General features: G+C 44.2%; 1 protein-coding gene across 1 annotated transcript; it reads right to left on the reverse strand.

Moving 5' to 3' along the window:
* Positions 1 to 4160: 4160 nt before the first annotated feature.
* On the reverse strand, positions 4161 to 18940 carry LOC100836243 (transcriptional corepressor LEUNIG). Its single transcript, XM_010233705.3, has 18 exons — positions 18778 to 18940; positions 17643 to 17740; positions 17430 to 17539; positions 15141 to 15701; positions 14863 to 14951; positions 13809 to 13893; positions 13609 to 13684; positions 13416 to 13465; positions 12309 to 12614; positions 10376 to 10567; positions 9503 to 9733; positions 7987 to 8104; positions 6901 to 7010; positions 6669 to 6818; positions 6403 to 6567; positions 6182 to 6301; positions 4807 to 5013; positions 4161 to 4701 (listed from the first exon to the last, which is right to left on the reverse strand). Exons 1-18 carry the CDS (start codon positions 18813 to 18815, stop codon positions 4555 to 4557), a joined length of 2853 nt encoding a protein of 950 aa, XP_010232007.1. The 5' UTR covers positions 18816 to 18940; the 3' UTR covers positions 4161 to 4554.
* Positions 18941 to 21053: the final 2113 nt, after the last annotated feature.

Here is a 21053-nt window from a genome sequence, read left to right on the forward strand (position 1 = left end):
CGACGAGCGCCTCCGCTCAGCACTGTTCTTCTTCCACTCGCTCCCCCGCGGCCCTTCTCGTCGCCGAATGACTTGCTGCTAGCGCCGCGTCGCCGGTTCCATGTGGGAGGGCGGAGAGGGGAAGAATTTGGATGCCGGCGAAGCGCCACCGCCGGTGGTCCAGTCGCTGCCGCCCTCCAGGCCGGTCGTGGCCGCTGGTCCCCTTTTTCTCTGGTCGGGTGCAGGATGAGAGGAAGAAGAGCGTCCGTGAGCGGCGTGGTCCGTGCGGGATGGGTTGGCTCCGGCTCCTAGGTGGATGGGGTAGGCTCCTAGCGCCTCTCCGGTGGCAGGAATCGGCACAACCCATTGGGGAGTCCGGTGGCGGCGGCTTGGCGGAGGTGGTCGAGGCGAAGCAGGAGGTGGCGCCGCGGTGAGACGGGACGGGGGGGACGGGGTGGCAGCCGGAGTCATGGGGAATTTTGCAGAAAAACCCAAATTTCTTGGACTGCGCGTTGATTTCTGAAAAAGGAGAAGGCTAAAACGAAAAAAATCCCCCGACGGACAAAACCCAACGACGGAAACGTTACTGGTTTTATTATTATTATTATATATATATATATAGGTAGAGATTTTCACATTAAGAATGTTAAAGATGTAATTGTATTTCACATTAAGAATGTTAAAGATAAAATTGTATTTCACATTAAGAATGTTCAAGATATAATTGTGTTAGTCAATATTGCACTCCATCTCATCTTCTGTACTCTATACATATACCACATGAGAATCAGATGAATACAATTATCGAAAATCGTGGAATACAATTTAAGGTTCCAATCTCATCTTTCTACATGGTATCAGAGGTTAGACAACCTCCCCAATACTAGATTCATCCACCACTTTCGCATCGCGCCGCCCCTCGGGGGATTAATCTCTTCTCTCGAGGGGGCGTCGCAGCCGATAAATTAGATTGATTCTCTAGTTTAGATCAATTGCAAATTCGAATTAGTAGATTGTTTTTTCTTCACAGCCACAAAAATAACTGACGATTCTCGAAACTCCGGTGAGAAATCAAGGGCTCGGTGTGGTTGCAGAAATCAGGGGTGCAAACAAGATCCCGTGATATAGTCAACCTTTTAGTTCAATTCTCAAATCTCCTGTACAATTTTGAGTAAAACTGTGGATAGAAGATTTGAGAAATGAACTGGAAGAGGGACTTTCCCGGAATACAATTTGCATCCCTAGCAGAAATACTGCGACCTCCTCGAGAAAAGGAATTGGTTCCCTCGCGTGCACGGTGGATGAAAGCACGATCCGATCTACTCCTTACCCTCGTGCGTGGAGTACATGGACAAATCGTGTGCACGGACGTTGCGATGTCACACACAGGGCAACACCGCTTCCCCGCGTTCCGTTGGCGCTTTGGGTGGCGAGTCGTAGCAGTCCAGCATGCCAAACCTCCCGTTGACTCCCCCTTTATCTAGCCCCATCTTTCCAGCCACACACATGTCCCCCTTTTTCATAATCCCCTGACACTAGTACTACTAGTTACCAGGGTCTCTCTCCACATCCTTAGGGCGTGTTTGGTCTCCCGCATGGGCCTTGGCCCGCAGTCGAGCTGCCAAAACGGACTAGTTTGGTTGCCAGCGCGGGCCTTGGCCTGCACCGCACGCTGCATCGCGGCTGCAAAAAAGGGCCTCGAGCCTGCATGCCAGGTACGCCCGAATCAGGCGTTTTTCTCGTGCAGCGCCGCGACTGTCGTCTCTCTCGTCTCTGTTCGTCGTTCTCCTCCACCCCGCGCCGCCTCTCGGCCATCCCGCTGTCGCCCGCGCGCGCGCCTTCTTCCGGCGCCCACGTGCTGCCCCTTGGTTGTTCCTCCGCCGCCCATCCATTTTTCCGCCGCGGCGGTTCGCACAAGGAGCGGTTCCTCCGACGAGATCCCGCGCCGGTCCTCCTCCAAGATCCTGCCCAACGCCGGTCCTCCTCCGAGATCTGGATGCCGGCCCTCCTCTGATGTTCCTCGCGAGATTCTGTCGCCGTTTCTCCTCCGCCGCCACCGTTTCTCCTCCCTTTCTCCTTTTCCTCCATCAACTGCTGCAAAGGCTACCAAACACTCAGCTGTAGCGAGAGAATTGCACGCCGGCTGCTGCATCGCGGCTGCGCTACGAGCTGTGGGCGTCAGACCGACCAAACACGCCCTTATTCTCTCTCGCACCCTTGCCTCTGCCATGTGTGCCCCTGTGTGCGTGCCTCGCCGTCGCCCCCTCGTCTGGACCGGGAGCCCAGCCCCCGCGCCGCCGCCGCCATGGGCCTCTGCCTCCGCCGCCGCCCATGCCCCTGCGTGCGTGCCTCGCCGCCACCCCTGCAGGCCGTGGCCCCTGCACCGCCGCCGCCTCTGCCCCAGCTTGCCTGCCTCGCCGCCGCCCATGCCCCTGCGTGCGTGCCTCGTCGCCGCCCTTGCAGGCCGTGGCCCATGCACCGCCGCTGCCATGGGCCTTTGCCGCCGCCCCTGCCCCTGCTTGCCTGCCTCGCCGCCGCGCCTACAGGCTGCCGCCGCGAGCGGGGCCCCTTCTGCCAGACGCCGCCGGCCGTCCCCACGCCCATGCCGCTGCCGGCGAAATCGCCGCCAGGCACCGGCGGGGCTGCACGAGGAGGAGGATGAGCCGCGGCGAGGCAGTACCCCGAGTACGACGCACTAGTACCCCGAGAGGCAGACCGGTGTCGACCGCTTCCTAGCCACGGACCCCGAGTACGACGGCCGCGGCGCATGTGATGTACCCCGAGCTCTTTGGATGGGTTCGTCTTCGATGGATGGATTCATCCGTGACTTGATTTTTTGGACTTTTCTTTGAAACTTTGTACCTCCGTGCTTTGGGTACATGTGATGTAGCATCATTACCCATGGTACATGATCCGCAGCAAGGGGCAGCCAGCTGTCGGCCTTTCGATTTGGTGTCTTTATTCAATCTTGCACTGTGATGTTGCTTGTTTTTAGATTTGTGGTTTCTTTTCGAATGTTTGTGTTTTGATACATGACGATGTATTAATTTTTAGTAAATGTTTGTGCTGTGTTTTTTTCCTAGTACATGATGTGCAATTACGTGTTCATGTACACAGAATTTACACACGATGTACTAAGTTTTGATGAATGTGTACATGCCGAATCTCATCATGTACTTTAATGTATCTGTCATGTATCTTGATGTATCGATCATAATCTGTCACGGTACTATAAATTGACAAAATACTGTAGCACGCCGCATGCAAAAAGTCAGAGAGAAGAACAAAAGTTAATCCCCTACCTTTAAGTTAAAGCGTATCATATTAATTAGGAGAGAGAGGAAGGAAAGGGCAAATGTGTGACCACGAAGGTGGGGCTAGATAGCCCCGGTGCTACCGTCTCCGGGTTGAAGTCCAGCATCCTGCGGACCAAGCCCTCTGCATCCAGCGCCATGCGTGCATGCATGCAAGGAAGGAGCGATCAGGCTATCTAGTATCTACCCAGCCATGCACAAAAGGCTCCAGCGGATCTTCACCAACCCGAACAAGCTGCGTCGACCGCGACCTCTACACCAACCAGAGCAGCCACGACATGACGACAGCTTATCCCAAGTCGAGTCGCGCCCGATTGCAGGACGACGCCCGGACGCCACGCCATGCGCACGCACCTCGACGAGGTCTTCAGACTTTAGCACCGAGCCGATCTACACCGACTCCTGCTGCACCGAGCAACATGACGACTTCGATCGGTACGACATCATGCGCAGCAGCTACCTCCACTGTCGAGTACATCTACAAGAAGCATATGCATAATCCACATGACTTCGTAGGCACGGAACGGGCACATCGCCGCCACAAGTGATGTCTTCAAGCGACGCACCGTCATCGCCAAGCCTGCCATCGTCGTCACCGACACTTCATCGTCAAAGGTCTTCATAACGTGGTCACCATCAACAATTTTCGTCGACACGCTGCCACCACTTCTTCCACGAGGGACATCTCCAGCGTCCGGATCATGGTCCATAGCGGAGCGCAGCGGCCTCTAACGTGACAAAAAAACAACACAATACGACAGTTATTTGTGATCATGGTCCACAGCGGAGCGCAGCGGCTGCTAGCGTTCTAAAAAACAGAACAATATTTTTTAGAATCTTGAATCGCAAAAACAACACGGTAGCAGCCACACTTGGAACTTTTCAGGCAGCACAAGATCACCATTGATTCAAGAGAATTTGGGCACAAAAAAGGAGAAAAAAGAGGTCACATAATAAAGAAAACTGTAGCGAAAGTTACATAAGAGGTATCTGCTTAATCCATGAGAACGCTCTAGAGTTTGCGCAGGCCAAGGATAGTTACAAACCCATCCATGAGCACGGGCAGCAACTGAGTCAACACCAAATTGTGCTAGTTCTTGAACACAGATAGTTGGAAACATTTTTGTTAGCTGCCCTCTGTCATGCGTTTAGCTGTAGGAATCATGTTATCCAACTGTTGCTGGATGTGGACAGCAGATACCCTCAAGGACCTACATGTAAAATGTGATGCAGACCAAGGTTGCCGGTTTGCTACCTGATGTCACTTCCAGAGCTTGACAAGCTTATCATGACTTACTGAGGCAACCAACCCTGATGCATTTGACGCAGCTAGCGCTGCAATCAGGCCGTCATGAGCGTTGCTGATGGTCACAGTACTCTTCTCCCTGACGTCCCAAAGTTCCAAGGACTGCAAGAAATCAACGGTACACACAAACACAGTAAAAATGAGCACACAAAAATGATTAGCTTGGGCCTGATAACTGATAGGGTCGTAAGATACAAGAGAACTTGCCTCATAACAACCAATTACGAGCAATGATGGGTAGTTTGGGTGGAAAACACAAGAACAGAACTTGTTTCCGCTGCAATTCAACTCATGCACACATTCGCCGTCATTCCCTGAAGTAAATGACCAAACCTTGACAGAATCTTCGCTCACAGAGGCCAGATAATCACCCGCAGCATCCCAACAAATCGACTGAATATTTTTTATGTGTCCCTACACATGAACAGAAGTTCCTATTACAGTGAGCGTTATACTGAAAATGAAACAGTAGCTGCAATACCCATTTGACAACATCAAGTTGGGCTGGAAACTTTGGGTTGCAAGCTAGCAACATACTTCACAAATGTAGGGAAATATATTTTCAGAACCTGGGCCCGTATGTTCCTTGTTTCCCAAAATTCAAAGAACGACTTTAGAAAATTAAAAAATTCCCACACACAAAAAAAATTAGTTGCCAGAATGAACCGTGTATCAAGTTCTTGTGAAAAAAATAATTGCTGTCTTATATTCTGTATGAAAAAAACAAGAATGGGCTAAAAAAAGGGGTGATTTAAGGGGTTTTTTCGACGGCCCACAAATATTATAACTTTTCACAAAACTTGAAATATGTATGTAATATTTAGTCATCTACATGTCAGATTTCTTTCAATTTTTTTGGAATAATGGCAAAAGAAATAGCAGAAAGCAAATGCTCCCGTGCTCCACTCAGCTTTACTAACAAACGTAGCCACTGATAACTCATTCATCGAAGATTCAAGGACCTAGCAAAAATAGTGGAATGATGATCGAATGTGCAGCGGCAACGTCTATCTAAAACATGGACCAAAATGTGTACTATAGTATTGCAACAATCCTATAGTTTCCATATCAGTCAATAAATTACACACAAATGCCTATATACGAGTACCTAAATAATTGGTTGCAGAAAAATGTTAGCCCCCCGTATTGCAACCAGAATCAGGATCTGTGTTTCTACTTTCCTATCCTTTTTTTTGCTCACGAGCTCTGTAAGCTGTTGTCTATCCTTGGGCCATTTTTTTAATACTCTGATTATTTTAGAAATGGAGCATGTGATTTCAGCTGAACTCCCAAATTAGCAGACAAGTACTGACAAATCTATGGTTAGTCTGCCTATATCTCGCCAAGAACCAAACGTTGCAACCGGAAGATTTAATGGCATTTGCACTATTGCTACAAGACAATGTCAACTAACTAAACATTACTCCAATAAATACATGGCTAAAACCCAGAAGGATCTAGTTTGTTGATGACAGTTCCATTAACTAAACCAAATCTGGAAAAAGAAAGTACTGGGGAAGAAAAGGGGGTATAGCAAACTGCATATAGCTGAAAACACAAGGAATTGAGGACAAAATCCAACCTGTAAAGAACTCCTGCGAACTTTTAATGTTTCTGCATCCAATATTGATATCATCTTCTCCGAGGCAGCTGCAATATATTTCCCTTGACGAGGTTGGAATCTCAACTGAGTTGCACCTCCCTGGGAAGGTAAGATACAAAACAGTAACAGGAAAGTTTCAGCATTTTTTAACATGATATTCTCAGTACGCAACAATGTGAGAGAAAAATAAGGATCCATACGTTAAAGGCCCTAACACATGTCACACAGCTACCATTAATTATGCTCCAGCAACGCACTTCCCCATCACTATCACAAGAGCAAATGATGTCTTCTTTATTTGCATGAAAATCAAGTGACTTCACAGATGCTGAATGACCCGTGAAAGTACGGAGTGAATAATCTGGCTGCACATAATCAGTCAATTAGCCAGTGCAATGATAGGTATATGACATCTTCTGAAACAACATTGCTGCACGAAACACAGTAATAAGGAATACGTATATACATTGTCAGCATCCCAAACTCGCACAGTTTTGTCAAAGGAAGATGTAGCAAGGCGGGTCATGCTTGGGCTAAATCGAACATCTGTAATTAGCATCGAGTGCTCTTCTAATGTAGATTTGGGCTTTAGGGCATCTGTAAACCATAAAACAGCCTGAAAAACACAAAAGCAGGTATAAGCATGTAGTTTATTAGCACGAGCATATTGATAATTGCTTCTATCTTGGCATCCACACCTTTTTATCATGGCCTCCGGTAGCAAGCAATTTACCATCTGATGAGAAATGGCAACAAATAACCTTACTTGTACTCGCACGGGCTTTTGCAACCTCAGAAAAACCAGACCCTGAAATAAAGATACAAGGAGCAACGTATTCACCCCATCAAAATAATTGCAAACAAACAGAAGTCCAGGACACCCCACTACATATATAATCATTTATCATACTATTCCTCCAGCATAGACTAGCAAATAAATATGAATCCAGAGTCAAACACATCCCGTGATTTTTCCCCAATCTGCTATCCTGTCCTCCATTTTGTCTCATGTACTAAGATGAAAGAAATCAAATAGTCCCAAACCACATCACCTGCTAGAGGTTATCCGACCACTTTTTCCCGTCACCTTTACATCATCACAAGTCAATACCTACCAGCAATGCATATGTCCTCCAGCAAATTACAAGATAAAATGCTAAATGTTGTGATTAATACTAAGGAAGTTGTGCAAGGGCTTTCAAAACTTAAGGCACATGTTTTAATGGGGTACTGAAATATCAAATTCAATAGTTGGTTGATACTAGATCAGTCAGCTGCAGCCATGCGATTTGGAGCGGAGAAGGTAGCTTTATCAAGGCAAAGAGGTGGCTCAGGGGAAATGTTCCTTGAGATCTATCATTTATTTGGTATTTTCAAGCTAGCTACTGGCAAGCTCATGAAACTTTTAGGCAATAGCTTCTGAGAAGATGGTACGATCATGAAATGTGGTATTTCCAGGTAGAAGTGTCCGATCTACAATTTTGATCTCGTAATTAAAAAAACAGAAGCATGCTTAGTGTTAAACTCATAACCAATTACCTAAAACTAAAGACCCAAGAGTTAAATATTTATGAGATAAACCATCACGTCATTTATTTTTAACAAGTAATCTGATACAATATCTAACAAAGGAATTGCAGACATGCCGAAACCAAGAACTGCGCATGATATTCCAAAGCAAAAGACGAGGGAATATGACGGTTGTTATAGGTGAGCGCATCTATTTATTTACGAAAGTTTCAAACTCAAGAAAAACATGGTAGCAGAGGGTAACTCAAACATACCTTTACTGGCATCCATGCAGCGCCCCATGGTTTCCCGAGGATCCATGTCCTCCGGTGATAAAAAAGAGTCTACATTTTCATCCAAGGAGTCATCTTCCAACAAACGGTCCACATCACCCTGAAATTAAGAACTTTTGTCATCTTGCAGAAAAAGCAATGTGTTTGTTTGGAATAGCAACTTGTGTATCCCATGGGGCTATAAGCCAATATATATAGTACATGTACACGTATTGTATCAGGAATTCATGCTGCTCTAATATACAATGAGGATAAAGAGCTAGATATCGATAACACTCAGTTTGGAGAGGTAAACGTTGTGATGCTCTCAAGTCTCTTAGTGAAGAAGTCAGCCAACAACTGAAGAGTATATGCGACCACATAAAACAAGCATCGACCGACACCAATGTGCTTGGTGAGTTCATGCTTCACCAGGTAACAGGCAATGTTCATAGCATCGTTCCAAAAGGAGCACTAAAGCACTTGCCCCTAGACACAGATAGGCACTGGGTGGTGGCTAAACACAGCGCCCAGGCCCTAGGCTGTAGTTTAGGTGGCCGGAGAGGACCATGACATTCTCCAGCAGTGGTGGTGGCGGGGGAGGAGAGCCGACGACAGAGGAAGGAGAGACGGCAGCAAGGGAGCAGATGCAGAGGAGAGGCAGACTAGGAGAGGTGAGAAAGAAGGCTCAGTGTTGGAGACAAGAGGGGGGCAGCTCATAAGTAGTTAGGGTTAGCAGTTTAGGTGGATGATCTGGATATGTGATGGTGAATGGTTTTGACAGGTCTGCATAACTAGGTTTCTATATGGACCTTAGTGGGCCAGACCTGCTCTATCCACACACTGAGCTCCCTGGGAGTCTCAGCAGTGTGCTGATCAGTGAGAGAAGCACGATCAAGAAGATCGCAGAAGTACTTGTCTTGGGATAGGAAGAAGCCAGCAGCAATAGAAGAAATCTCAATCCCAAGGAAGTAACAAAGAGCACCAGATCAGGCATGAGAAACTGCTTACCGAGATGTGTCTTGAAAACATATAGTACTGTCATGTGTTGAAGTGTATAAGTGGATTGCCTAGCCCTTTCCATCAGATCGGTCTTTTGGTTACGTTGGCTAGCGCATGAAGCTTCACATGGTATCAGAGCCAAAGCTCTCAAGTTCAAGTCCTGGCTTTCACAATTTATATTAAAAATTGCTGTTACCCCCTCCGTCCATGTATTGGCCTCTTGAGCCACTATACCTCTGAGTTTACACGTGTTGACTTCACTTCACCCTCACACGTGAGGGGGGGTGTTGAAGTGTATAAGTGGATTGCCTAGCCCTTTCCATCAGATCGGTCTTTTGGTTACGTTGGCTAGCGCATGAAGCTTCACATCATGGACACGTAACAAGTACTTGCATAGGTGTCGTACCAGGATACCTCTAATATACAGTAAGGTAATATAAACATCCATAATTCATGCCAAAACGGTGCTAATGACTGTTCTGAAAGGGAATGTCTGATTTTAGGATATGATAAATACCAGTGGGTTTGCTGGAGAGGTCAAGCTTCCAGTGCCATCAGAACCAAACATCAACAATGGTTTCGATAGACCACCATTATGCTGCATCTGTGGCATGGACATTGCATCTCCTGGCGTGTGAGTTGAAGGTGTCGAAGGTGCAGAACTCGGAGATGGCCCAGCAGTATTTGCTGTTCCTGAACTATTAGCTCTACCTGAGGATGAGACAGGTTTCTTTCTCTTCTTCGATGTCTAACCACAAAGAGAAAACTGTAAGTGATTGAACCACTGGAATCAAATCGTTGTCAAAGTTACTAATCTAAAGCTATTGGAAGTGACTAAGTATTTTCTAACAAACAATAGAACCATGAGTAATAGTGAAAGCCAAAGGGACATACTGCCTGCAGGACAGGTTAAAACTGAAAATCCATAGGAAATTAGGTACTAAACATCACAGTAATGCTTGAAACAAGTGGCAATAGCATATCAAATTACAGTTGAAATATTCTTAACAGATTCTTAGAGTTGCGAGGGTGACTTGGAAAGTCACAGAACACTCTTATCATAAGCTCCGCTAAATGTGTCTGTGAAGTGTGAACAGAATGCCATCTAAGACTTGGGAAGCACTCAGCCCGGTAAGTGTGTGACTGTGCACATAATACCATATAACACTTCGCAAACACTCAGCTCCGTAATTGTATGTGCCCAATTTAAAACATAGAGCCCAACTTACGAAATGCATGCTTCACTTCATTATAATTCTTTATCATTAATATCTCTCAAATGAGGCAAAGAAAGGTATGATCTATGAACATTTAGGCCATCACTCCACATTGCAGCACAACATAAATATAAAGATCAATGGAACACTGTTTCTGTGTAATAAAAACATACTTGGTCAGCTACTACGAAAGAGTTTGGTATGACTTCGTCAATAGGCATGCACCCAACTCCTGGCTTTTCCTGTTGCTGAAGAAGCTGGTTTGAGCTCTGAGACTGCTGACTGGAGACAGTAGGTTGCTGGAGCTGATGTTGCTGTTGGCTATGACCTTGCTGTTGTATCTGTTGTAAGTGAGCAATTTTCTTCTACTACACAGAAATACACACATATAAGGAGAGAAAGAGAACAGTTCATAGATTAATAGAAAGCTGGTATTATGTTACAGGGTTAGTCATCAAAGAAACAACATCAGTTACTCTAAAGCGCAGTAATTCAACTATTGATGTAATAATGCTACTGTTTTTAAGCTTGTTTGTCTAGCCAGCTTCTTTGCATACAGGCAGTAGTAGTATACAGATAAGAAAATGAGAAAACAAGTTCAAAAATATGTAAACAATAAGTTGATATCACAAAATGCAGCACATGTTAAAGAAGTTGTGGAACGTTTCACCTCTCTTCGCACTCCTGAACAGAAAGTACGCATAAAAAGATTTTTGTCTACTTCATGAGAAGGCAGAGCTCCTGCTGGTTGCTCGAAAAGAAGAGTGTCTGATCTTCACAATGTAGATAATGAGAAAACTAAGGTATGTGTCCATGGACCTGACGACAGAAGCAACCAACCGATGGGTTCAGCACTAGACCGACTACTACAACCTTCACTACCAAGGCAAGAAACCAATTCAAAACCAGTACAGGCAATGAATTGGGTGTTTTCCAAAACCTAGGACAACTGACAGGTGGCCTGAAACTATAATAGCTAAATAGCAACATTAGCAAATAAATATAAGTGGATAATGCTAAATAATACTCCCTCCGTTCCATAATTCTTGTCTCAAATTTGCCCCAAAATGAATGTATCTATTCCTAAAAAGTGTCTAGATACATGTAAGATTTCGACAAGAATTATGGAACGGAGGGAGTATGTAATTCTACATGGTCTATCCGACAGAGGGACTTTGGTATACAGCCATTTTCCTAAAGCACTCAAAGACAGACTGGCCAAGTAATCCTTCTAATACATTTTTCATACTTTCATATTGCATTTTCCTCATAATTAATTCTATTTCAAAACCACAGTTTTAGCAGGAGGCGAGCTAATATTTTAATTGGCTGTGCATGCCATTACGGAAGCTGGTAGGCTCCAACTTTGACAATTAAAGAAGTATGACAGGAAAATGAATTTTCAGAACTTCGCATAAAAGGAATGAAAAGGTCTGAGTGGCAGAACCCCTCTTAGGCAGAGGTAAGTAGGTAACACTAAACCGCAACTTTTGAAATTTGTTCACATATGACATAACCACATTTTTTCAGACAAAACGTTTCAAAGACTCTCACTTCCATTACACATCCCAACTTAGTATTTAGTAAATTATGACAGATGAGAGACCTGCTTTTAAGTCACACTTACAAGCAGGACCCGCCTGTCATCTCTTGCTCTTCCCTAAGAAGTGGGACCTTTTTGAGTGTGTCATATTAAGTGGGTTACGCCTGTCATAACTTACCGAACATAACGGTAGTTTGGATGTGTAAAGAAAGAGGGGATTTCTGAAACTTTTTGCCTCATAAAATGTGGTTATATAAAAAAATTCCAAAAGTTGTGGTTTTGTCTTATCTTTGTCCCAATTCTTTTTTAGGGAACTCATTACCACAAAGATCCGGTTCTGTGAAATTAATAGGGACATATTTCTTCTCTATTTAGTTCTTAAAATGTTTGAAACGGAATATGTTGCGAAGGATAATATTGGTGGACAAGTAATAAATCCTAATGGTAGGAAACTAAAATTGAATATTCCATTTTGATCAGCTCCATCTGTCTGCAAAACCTCAGTACACTATACTGTAAGGAGCTAAGAACACCATTTGCATGGTAGAAATCAAAGAACATACCTTTATTAGCATATCTATATCGGTACGTGATCCACCACTTTGGCTAGGAGAACCAATATTGGGGATAATATCCCCACCACTGTTTGTCTGCCCCTCCTGCCCAAGGACCATATTTCTGCTGTTAAGAAGCATCCTTAATCTTCTGGTGTCAACATCACTAGTTGTAGGCGAAACCATATTTTGCTGGGCTTGCATGAAAAGGTGCTGCTGTTGTGGATTTAGAAATTGGAGCTGCTGAAATTGTTGTTGTGGAGATTGCATAAATGACTTTTGCTGCAGAATACCAGGGCGAAGTTGGTCGAGCCCCTATTGACATGGAGAAAAAAGGTATATGTTACAACAAAATTTGCAAGATAGCACCCATGTTAGCACAAATTAATGCCAATCACGTGATTTACAATACTACAGAGAACTACACAAATTGTTTCTGAATTCCCATATTGCTGAATGAACATGTGCTTCCCATAACATCCCAACGATTCGTTCTACGTGAACTGCCAAAATGTGCTTGTTAAGGATATCTCAGAAATCAGAAATCAGAAATCAGGAAGGGGAACAAGGGTGCAGTCAGTAGGCAGAACAATCACAGGCTTCCTCAAGCAATGCAACCATTGAGGCGTGTGACTATGCATTTTCGTTCAGAATGGCCTCCAAAGCCACCCAGCTGTGGTTCTGTTACTGCCGACCACAAACCAAATCTGGTACACATTGCTAAATTGAAGTTCATGAGCACTTGGTTTCATTGTTTTGTATTTAGCTATTCGTAGAATAACACAGGCATCTCTCCTCCACATTGCTTGCAAGCATCCATAAGGGAATTTTAAGGTGCAAGTACACATCACAAATCTACCTACCACTCTACCAGACTACCACAGAGAAAGAACAAATAGTTGATTAAGAAAGTTAAATGTTTCCTAGAGGGACTAAACTTGAAGTTCTATGAAGATCAATGAAATTATTTATTTAAATATGCCCATGCACATGCAGTATGCAGTTGCACTAGGCATGTGCCTCAACCTCAAACAGCAAAAATTGAATCCGCAATAGGAGTAAAACCATAAGTAAAACACATGCAAGGTAAGAACAAAAGCATTAGATATAGCATACCGTGAGTGGCCAACCTTTCAGAGTCAAATTGCTTCCACCTTGATTAGATCCTGTTAAAAATAATGTATATATTTAGCTTTACAAAACCAACCACTAAAACAGTAAAGTCTCAAACAATTCAGGATGAAAAAAATGCAGTATAATTATTCAGAGTAAGAAAATATTAGACAATAAGCTGAGCTGGACATATCACCTTGGACACCAATGAATGATCCTTCAGGACCTGAAGTTCTTGGTGTCAAAACTGGATTGATCTCAGTTTTGGTACTCTGAAAGGAATAAATATGATGACTGATAAGAAACAATTTTTTTTAAATACCCACTATTTTTCCTCTATGTTTTGGCAGTGGGTAATGTTACAAGTGAGAAGCGATAGGACAGATATATGTGAACCTGTTCTTGCATTGGCAGTTGTGGGCTTCTTGCCTGAACTTGCAGGGCGCCTGACAACCCACCAGCACTTCCATGCAAAATTTGCCTATATAAGGTAAATGTCATTACTATTTGAAATTAAATGTACAGCACGATACTTGCTCTACAGCATGGACCATCATTCCATCAGTAGTTAACATCAACAACTAATCCTTAACATCAACAACTATCCCGAACAAAGTCAGATACTTTCGACCTAATTTTAAAAATCATAAATTTACAATGCAGCAGATGTCTGCTGTAACAATATTGCAAAAACACCCAAATCTAAAGGTAACCTACAGCAGTCATGTGCAGAAAATACTGTTTATGCGAACAATAGTGTGTGATGTAGCAACAGAAGGAATTTTGTTCAGTATCTTGTATGCTAGTGAGGCAACTTAAGAATTAGATTGATCTTGTCCATATCTGTTAGGCGGAACCTAAATAAACAAGCCTATTGCAATCATTAAGATTAAGCAAGGAATGCATCAAAATTCTTAGTCTATCTCTCCCCTGCCCTTGTTGTGCAGCATGCCAGCATCATCAAGGCAATTGGGTCCAGGGACAACTTGATAAGGCCTCAAGGTCCTTACTAAACAATGTCATAGCAACAGCACAAAGAGAATGTTCAAATTGTTAATCCTCAAGGTACAATCAACAGATGAAACAAAAACAAGTTCAGGATAAGAATATGATTCAAAATCCAAATAGTAAATGAGATCTGAACTTGAACAAAGAAAGAATATAAAATTTTCAAGAACAATCTACCAAACAAAGGTAAATTCACAAATACACCATACAATTAATGTTTGTAATGTTCTATGAGTTTGTGTGATCACAGGGATCTCAATGATGCTACAGAGAAAAGTTATGGGCACAAGGACAAGCTCCCAGCCCAGGATATGACGTGAATCAGATTTTTTTTCACAACAAGAAAATTGCACTTGGAACAATTTATTGTTTTTCTTCAGTTCCATGATCCAGCATCATGCAAGTTTGCAGTGCACATATAACTTAGAAGTTCAGAAAATACCCTGAAGAATGTCCGCTTGCAACTGCTTTCAATAGCACATGGTTTGGGTCGAGTGCCTGGCCAACATTCTCTCCATATCTTTGCTGCAACTGAAATTTCAAATACCACAAACAACCATTTTAATTATTTCCTTGTTCTAAAGGGGGGGGGGGGGGGGTGCCTAGTCACCTAGGGCGCTAGGATCTGCTGCCCCCTTAGTGCTTAGTGCATCCGAGTATTGCTGATTTTAGTGAGGAATCAACCAAAACACAAGAAAAAAGATCTAGCATGAACGATACCTTCATTGATGCCTCATCCAGAGAATCTCTTTGGGTAGGGAGCTTTAACCTCTCCTCGTACATTTTTGCTGCCAAAGCATTTGCAGTAGCAGTAGCTGGGTTTTGCCCCATTAAAGGATCATTTCCAGAAAGTCCACTTGATGTGCCATTAAGATGAGAACTATCTCTACGCTGCTGCTGTGCAGCTCTCTGTAACACCATTTGCTGCATTTGTATCTGCTGCTGCTGTTGTTGCTGATGTTGAGATTGTTGTTGTTGTTGCTGCTGCTGCTGTTGCTGTAGTTGTTGCTGCTGCTGGTGGTGTTGCTGCTGCTGCTGTTGGTGTTGCTGCTGCTGCTGCTGCTGTTGTTGTTGCTGCTGCTGGTGTTGCTGCTGCTGGTGTTGGTGCTGCTGCTGCTGCTGTTGAGACTGTAGTTGCTGCTGCTGCTGCTGCTGTTGAGACTGTAGTTGCTGCTGCTGCTGCTGCTGCTGCTGTTGAGATTGTTGTTGCTGCTGCTGCTGTTGGGACTGTTGTTGCTGCTGCTGCTGGTGTTGATGTTCCCTTGCTTTCACCGACTGAGTCTGACAGGGTACAATAAAATCTAGCTGAATTTGTTTGAACTTCTATGGGTTCTCCAAGATTTTACATGAAAATTATTATTTTTGTAGTTTTATTTTGTTTTCCCTCATTTTTTGTAAATTTATGTTTTATTTCTGACATTTTGTACTAAATAGGCTAACTCGTGAAATACACCACCAACCATTCTGGCCCACATAATGGAATGTGGTGTGTGCCCACTGAGAACAGGCCCACTTGTATCCTCTAGAGGGAGGAGGCCTCAAAATGGCTCAAACATTAAGAACAAATGAAACCCATTTGATCAATCGATAAATGAAAACAAGAAGGAAATTGCAAGCCGGGAGTGAATAAAGAAGATGAGGCTTTCGAAGTGGCAGAGGAGAAGAAACATGGAAGATGAAGTTTTGGAAGGTAATAGAGAGTTCAAAATTGGCAGTTAGCTGGCCTGCATTAAACTAATGGGACAGACGCAATCCTAAACTTTGAGATATTCTGGTGGTATAAAACAGAAGATACATCTTGGTGATATTTTCTTTAAGTCATGACAGTTTCATGGTATAGAGCCAAAAAATAATCAAGATTTAAACATGAAAATGATATTATAAAAAGTGAAACTTATAACAATGCCACTACTTCCAAACAAATCACATTTTGGCCTAATTATAAGAATGCCACTCTTCCGTCAAAGTTGTTTACGTTTTTGCCACTGCCATCAGTTTGTCACTTTTTAGACACTACCATCCCTACTGTTCGTGCAGTGTGAAATGGCCAAACTATCCAGCCTAACATGGCAAAATCTTTTCTTTGTCACTCACCCTCCCTGACACCCCAGGCCCAAGTGGCAGCTTCATCTTTCTCCTCCCAGCTCTCTATAAATCTCTCCTCATGCCCCAATATCTTTATCTGTTAGGGATTCTCTTGGGACAGGACCAGAAGGTGGAGGAGGCATAACAGCATAAGCGCGAGGGCCAAAGCCTACATGGACAAGAGGAGCATGTGGCTGTGCGCTGCTGGCATGGGCTTGATGACGGCTAAAATGGGACAAGATACCTACTCATGGTCTCGTCTATGGATGAGTCACGAGGTGGCGATCATGCGAAGGTATTACAGGGAGGTGGGCGCAAGGGCAGCACTGAAGTCAATGGAAGTGTACAGTGGAAGAAATGTAGAGAGAGGAAGATTGGGAGAATCACCATAAAGTACATAGTTTGCCCAGCCTTTCTATTTCTATATATGCACAATTGGTAATAATAATAGCTAGTATTAAAGATTGATTGTGGATTACAAAAACAAGAGAATAAATCCCACGATTCAAGTTCCAGCTTAAACAAAATTAGAAGTAATAACAGATCCGTTAGATCCTCAAGGGCAAGAACGGAATCTTGAACACGGGCGAATTTGAGGTCCTTTTTGTTAAAAGCTAGGGAAGGGCAACGGGCTCGCTTTGGGGCAGGGAAAAGCCCCGACTGAACTAGAGTGAGAAAGGTTGGAAAAGAGGAGCTGAGAAGAGAAAGGAGCGTTTAGGAATTTTTTGCCAAAAGAACAGATGTGTGTGGGACCAAGAAAATGGGTTGGCGGATGTTAACGGCTGAAAAGCGACGACAGAGCCAATAATGTAAATGATTCCGATAGAAGAGTGTCATATTTATAAGCAGCAAAATGAGTTTCATTTGGAAGTAGTGGCATTGTAATAAATCCCCCCTATAAAAAGAAAGGGCAATGATACATACCTGAATATACGATGCTGCAATATCAGAATGCTTCTCATTTGTTCGTGCTATGAATATATCCCAAAATACCGACCACCATTCAAAAAGGAAGCCACCAGGTGCATCGATTGCTAAAAGAACAATAACCGCAGAAAGTGAACAGTGGCACATGACATTCTTAGCGAAGAATAGCCTACTTAAATAGCTGCATGCCAACTTGCTGGGAATACATACCAACTGGATCTGGCGAGACATTTCCTTCCGTTTGGAAGGCTTTTGCAGTTTCCTGCAAATTTCTCTTCACAAAATAGTCATATATGTAGACATCCAACCTGTGTTATTAGACAACCGATCATTTGGTCTTCTACACATGAATGTGGAACCATATAAATTTAAATTCACAAGTACATTATCATTACAAAGAGAGGAATGCATAGCATTTACACTTCGCTTTTGATGTCCTTGCATTCTCATGCATTAGATGGGTAGAAAATGTAATATCTAAATTTCTAATGATATACTAGCATCTTTTTTAAGGAAGATTGTAAGGGAAGTCCAAACCATACACCTCCACTTCCCCAACCAAGTTAAATGAGGTCTCACTTCATGTCTTTTCTACTAGCTCTCCAAAAATTGAGACCTTTTCATATGGTTATGCACATAAAATACTTAGGTAGGTAACATATACATGAATGCAGATGAACCACAAATAATTCCCACCAGTTATCTTGAATAGGCTAATAGGCTTGTGAAAGGTATACCCTCCAGAACCAGAAGAAGCTACTTCGCCATCAAAACAGCAGCCCTTGTGAAAATATTAATTACAAACAGAGAAGTACTAAAATCCATGATTTGACGATAAATTGTTGAGAAAAATCACAAATCCTAGCGCCACCATCAAAGTTAGTTTCCAAACTAAATTAATCGCATGCCACTAAAACAACTACTCCCTCCGATCCATATTAGTTGTCTCAAATTTGCCCAAATATGGATGTATCAATCGGAGGGAGTAGTATAAACTTACACAGGCACTCTATTCGGGGACTGACCCAGAGACCGTGTGTGTAAGCAAGACCTAAATTGTTCATGTAATGACTCCTATATGCTGAGAGTACTGAAAAAAATGAGAGCAAAAACGAAATCCTCGAAAAACGAGAGCTCCCGAAGAAACCCTCGAAAAACGAGAGCTCCCAAGCCACGGAACCCTACCCCCGGAATTATCCCCAACTGGAACGCCGCGAACATCGCCACTGGCAGACGCCGCCCAGGAAGCACCATAGCGGCATCACCGCAGCACTCCAGAAATCAACAAAAGGAAGCAAGCAAAGCAATGAACCAAAAGAAAAAAAAGATTAGCAAGTATCCTCACATCTTATCCGCCTCCCAGTTCGTCTGCGATTGCGACATGGCTCCGCGCGCGGCGCACCAACCGAGCCCTTCCTCAAAATCCAGAGGTGCCTGCGAGAAAGGAGCCCGTCCAAGGCTGTCGTTCCCCACGACACGCCACTCCGCCCCGCCCCCCCCCCCCCCCCCCCCCCGCCTCTACAACCGCCGAGGTAGCGCCCACGGCCGCTGGTGGCCGTGAGCGCGCGCGTACCCTCGAAGGCGAGGCGCGAGACCCGGGGAGAGAAACCCTAGACGCGGATGTGTGGAGACTGGAGAGGGGGAGGCGGAGGCGAGAGAAGAAGCTCGGCGAGTGCTGCGCGAGGAGAGAGTGGAGCGTAGCAGTATGGCAAGGAGCCAGCGAGGTGTGTTTAAGAAGTGGAGAGGAAAATGAAGAAACGACGGGACTGGAAGGGAGAGAGGCCAGGGTAGGGGGCGAGGGGGAGCGGCACGCTGACTGCACACGGACGCCGCACGCGGACGCGAGGCCCACGAGGGACAAACGGACGAGACTGTAGCTGACGTGCGGGACCAGGAAGAGTAAATTCTGAGGTGGGAACGTTTGTCAGTTTCTATCTGTGACGCAGCGCCAGCTGCCAAGCCGTTTGACCGAACGGGCGCTGCACCGGGACACCAGGATGAATCGCACAACGGAGATACTCCGTATTTTACTTTGCAAAGTAAGCAACACACTTCCATAAAAAAAATGTGCCTCCTGTATAGTATGATTGTAACAGGAACAAAAGAAATTTGGCATAGTCGTTTGAAACATAAGAATTTCACACAAAACAATGGAATTCTCTACGAGTAATAAGAGGAATGGAAATGTGCCCCTCGTGGCTGTAACACGAAAAAAAGAGTGAAAAAAAGGTAGTACTCTGAGGGCCTATAGTTGGAATAGAACAATTCCACATAAAACAAAAGAGTTTTCGTGTGAATGATAAGAGTTTGTTTCTCATCTTCGCCTGGTATTTTTTTTTAACCAAATCATTGCCTAGTAGTAACTTTCTCGTACAAAATTAAATAGATAAGAAAAAAAAGTGAGAACAAAAAGCTCTTCGGGTTTGACATAAATTAAGACAGATGAAATCGCAGTGACGGTGTACCACGAAAAGAGCATGTCCGTGTGTGTAGGTAGGGTTTCATTCATCGTCTCATTTATTCATGCAGGTTTGAACTGTCATGCGCACCCACGCGCTTTTTTTTGTTTTGAATTTAATGTGTTGCCTTGTTTGCTCACTCGGTGCCGCTGCCCGGGGGACAGTTATGTTGGTCCCACTTCTCGCGTTAGTGGGTGTTCCTTATTTTGCGTCATCTTAAATACTCCGTCCTAGGACCCACTACTTTCGCAATAGCGACAAAAGGAAGATTCTTTGGCATTTTTCATCCGCATCTCTCTCTCTCTCTCCTAATCACTGTCGTGCTGTCATGAAACCCTAGAAGTAGCGGTGATTTGGTGTGTGCATGTCGTTCAGCTCGTATTTACGCATATTATGTTCCCTATGATCATCGGCGGAAGGATGGTGTTGATGGTGCAGGCTTGGAACACCATCGAGACAAGATGCATTGGGATGTCATGTGCGCCCATGGACTTTTTTGGCTTGAATTTAATGTGTTGCCTCGTTTGCTCACTCGGTGCCGCTGCTCGGGGGGCAGTTATGTTGGTCTCACTCCTCACATTAGTGAGCGTTTCTTGTTTTGCGTCATCTTAAAATACTCCTTCCCAGGACCCACTACTTTTGCAATAGCGACAAAAGGAAGATTTTTGGCATTTTTCATCCCCAGACAGTGGGGTTCCAAGTTTTGCCTTGAGCCTAGGGCTGAGCAACTAAGTCCAAGGCTAAACAATGTATCATGTGCTAAGCTAGTAGAGATTTTCGATTTTCTTCGATCCATATACAAAGAAATTTGGTTCCAAGCCCAGGGCTATAGCCCAGGTTGCCCTGGACATTGGTCCGCCCCTGTCCCCAGCTCTCTCCTAATCATTGTCGTGTTGTCATGAAACCCTATAAGAAGCGGTGATTCGGTGTTCTTGTGCGTGCTGTTGAGCTAGTATGTTATGCATATCATGTTCTTTATGATCATCGGTGGAAGGATGGTGTTGATGTTGCAGGCTTGGAACACCATCGAGAAAAGAGCCGTTGGGAAGCATGAGATCACCAGGAGGAAAGCAAAGTGGCCCGGTGACAGGAACAACAGATGCAGTTTACCGGGAGGTAGGGGATGGATATTAAAGTTTGGACATTCTCGCTAAGTAGATCA

This window comes from Brachypodium distachyon, chromosome 2 (genome assembly GCF_000005505.3).
Source record: "Brachypodium distachyon strain Bd21 chromosome 2, Brachypodium_distachyon_v3.0, whole genome shotgun sequence".
NCBI classification, from domain to species: Eukaryota; Viridiplantae; Streptophyta; class Magnoliopsida; order Poales; family Poaceae; genus Brachypodium; species Brachypodium distachyon.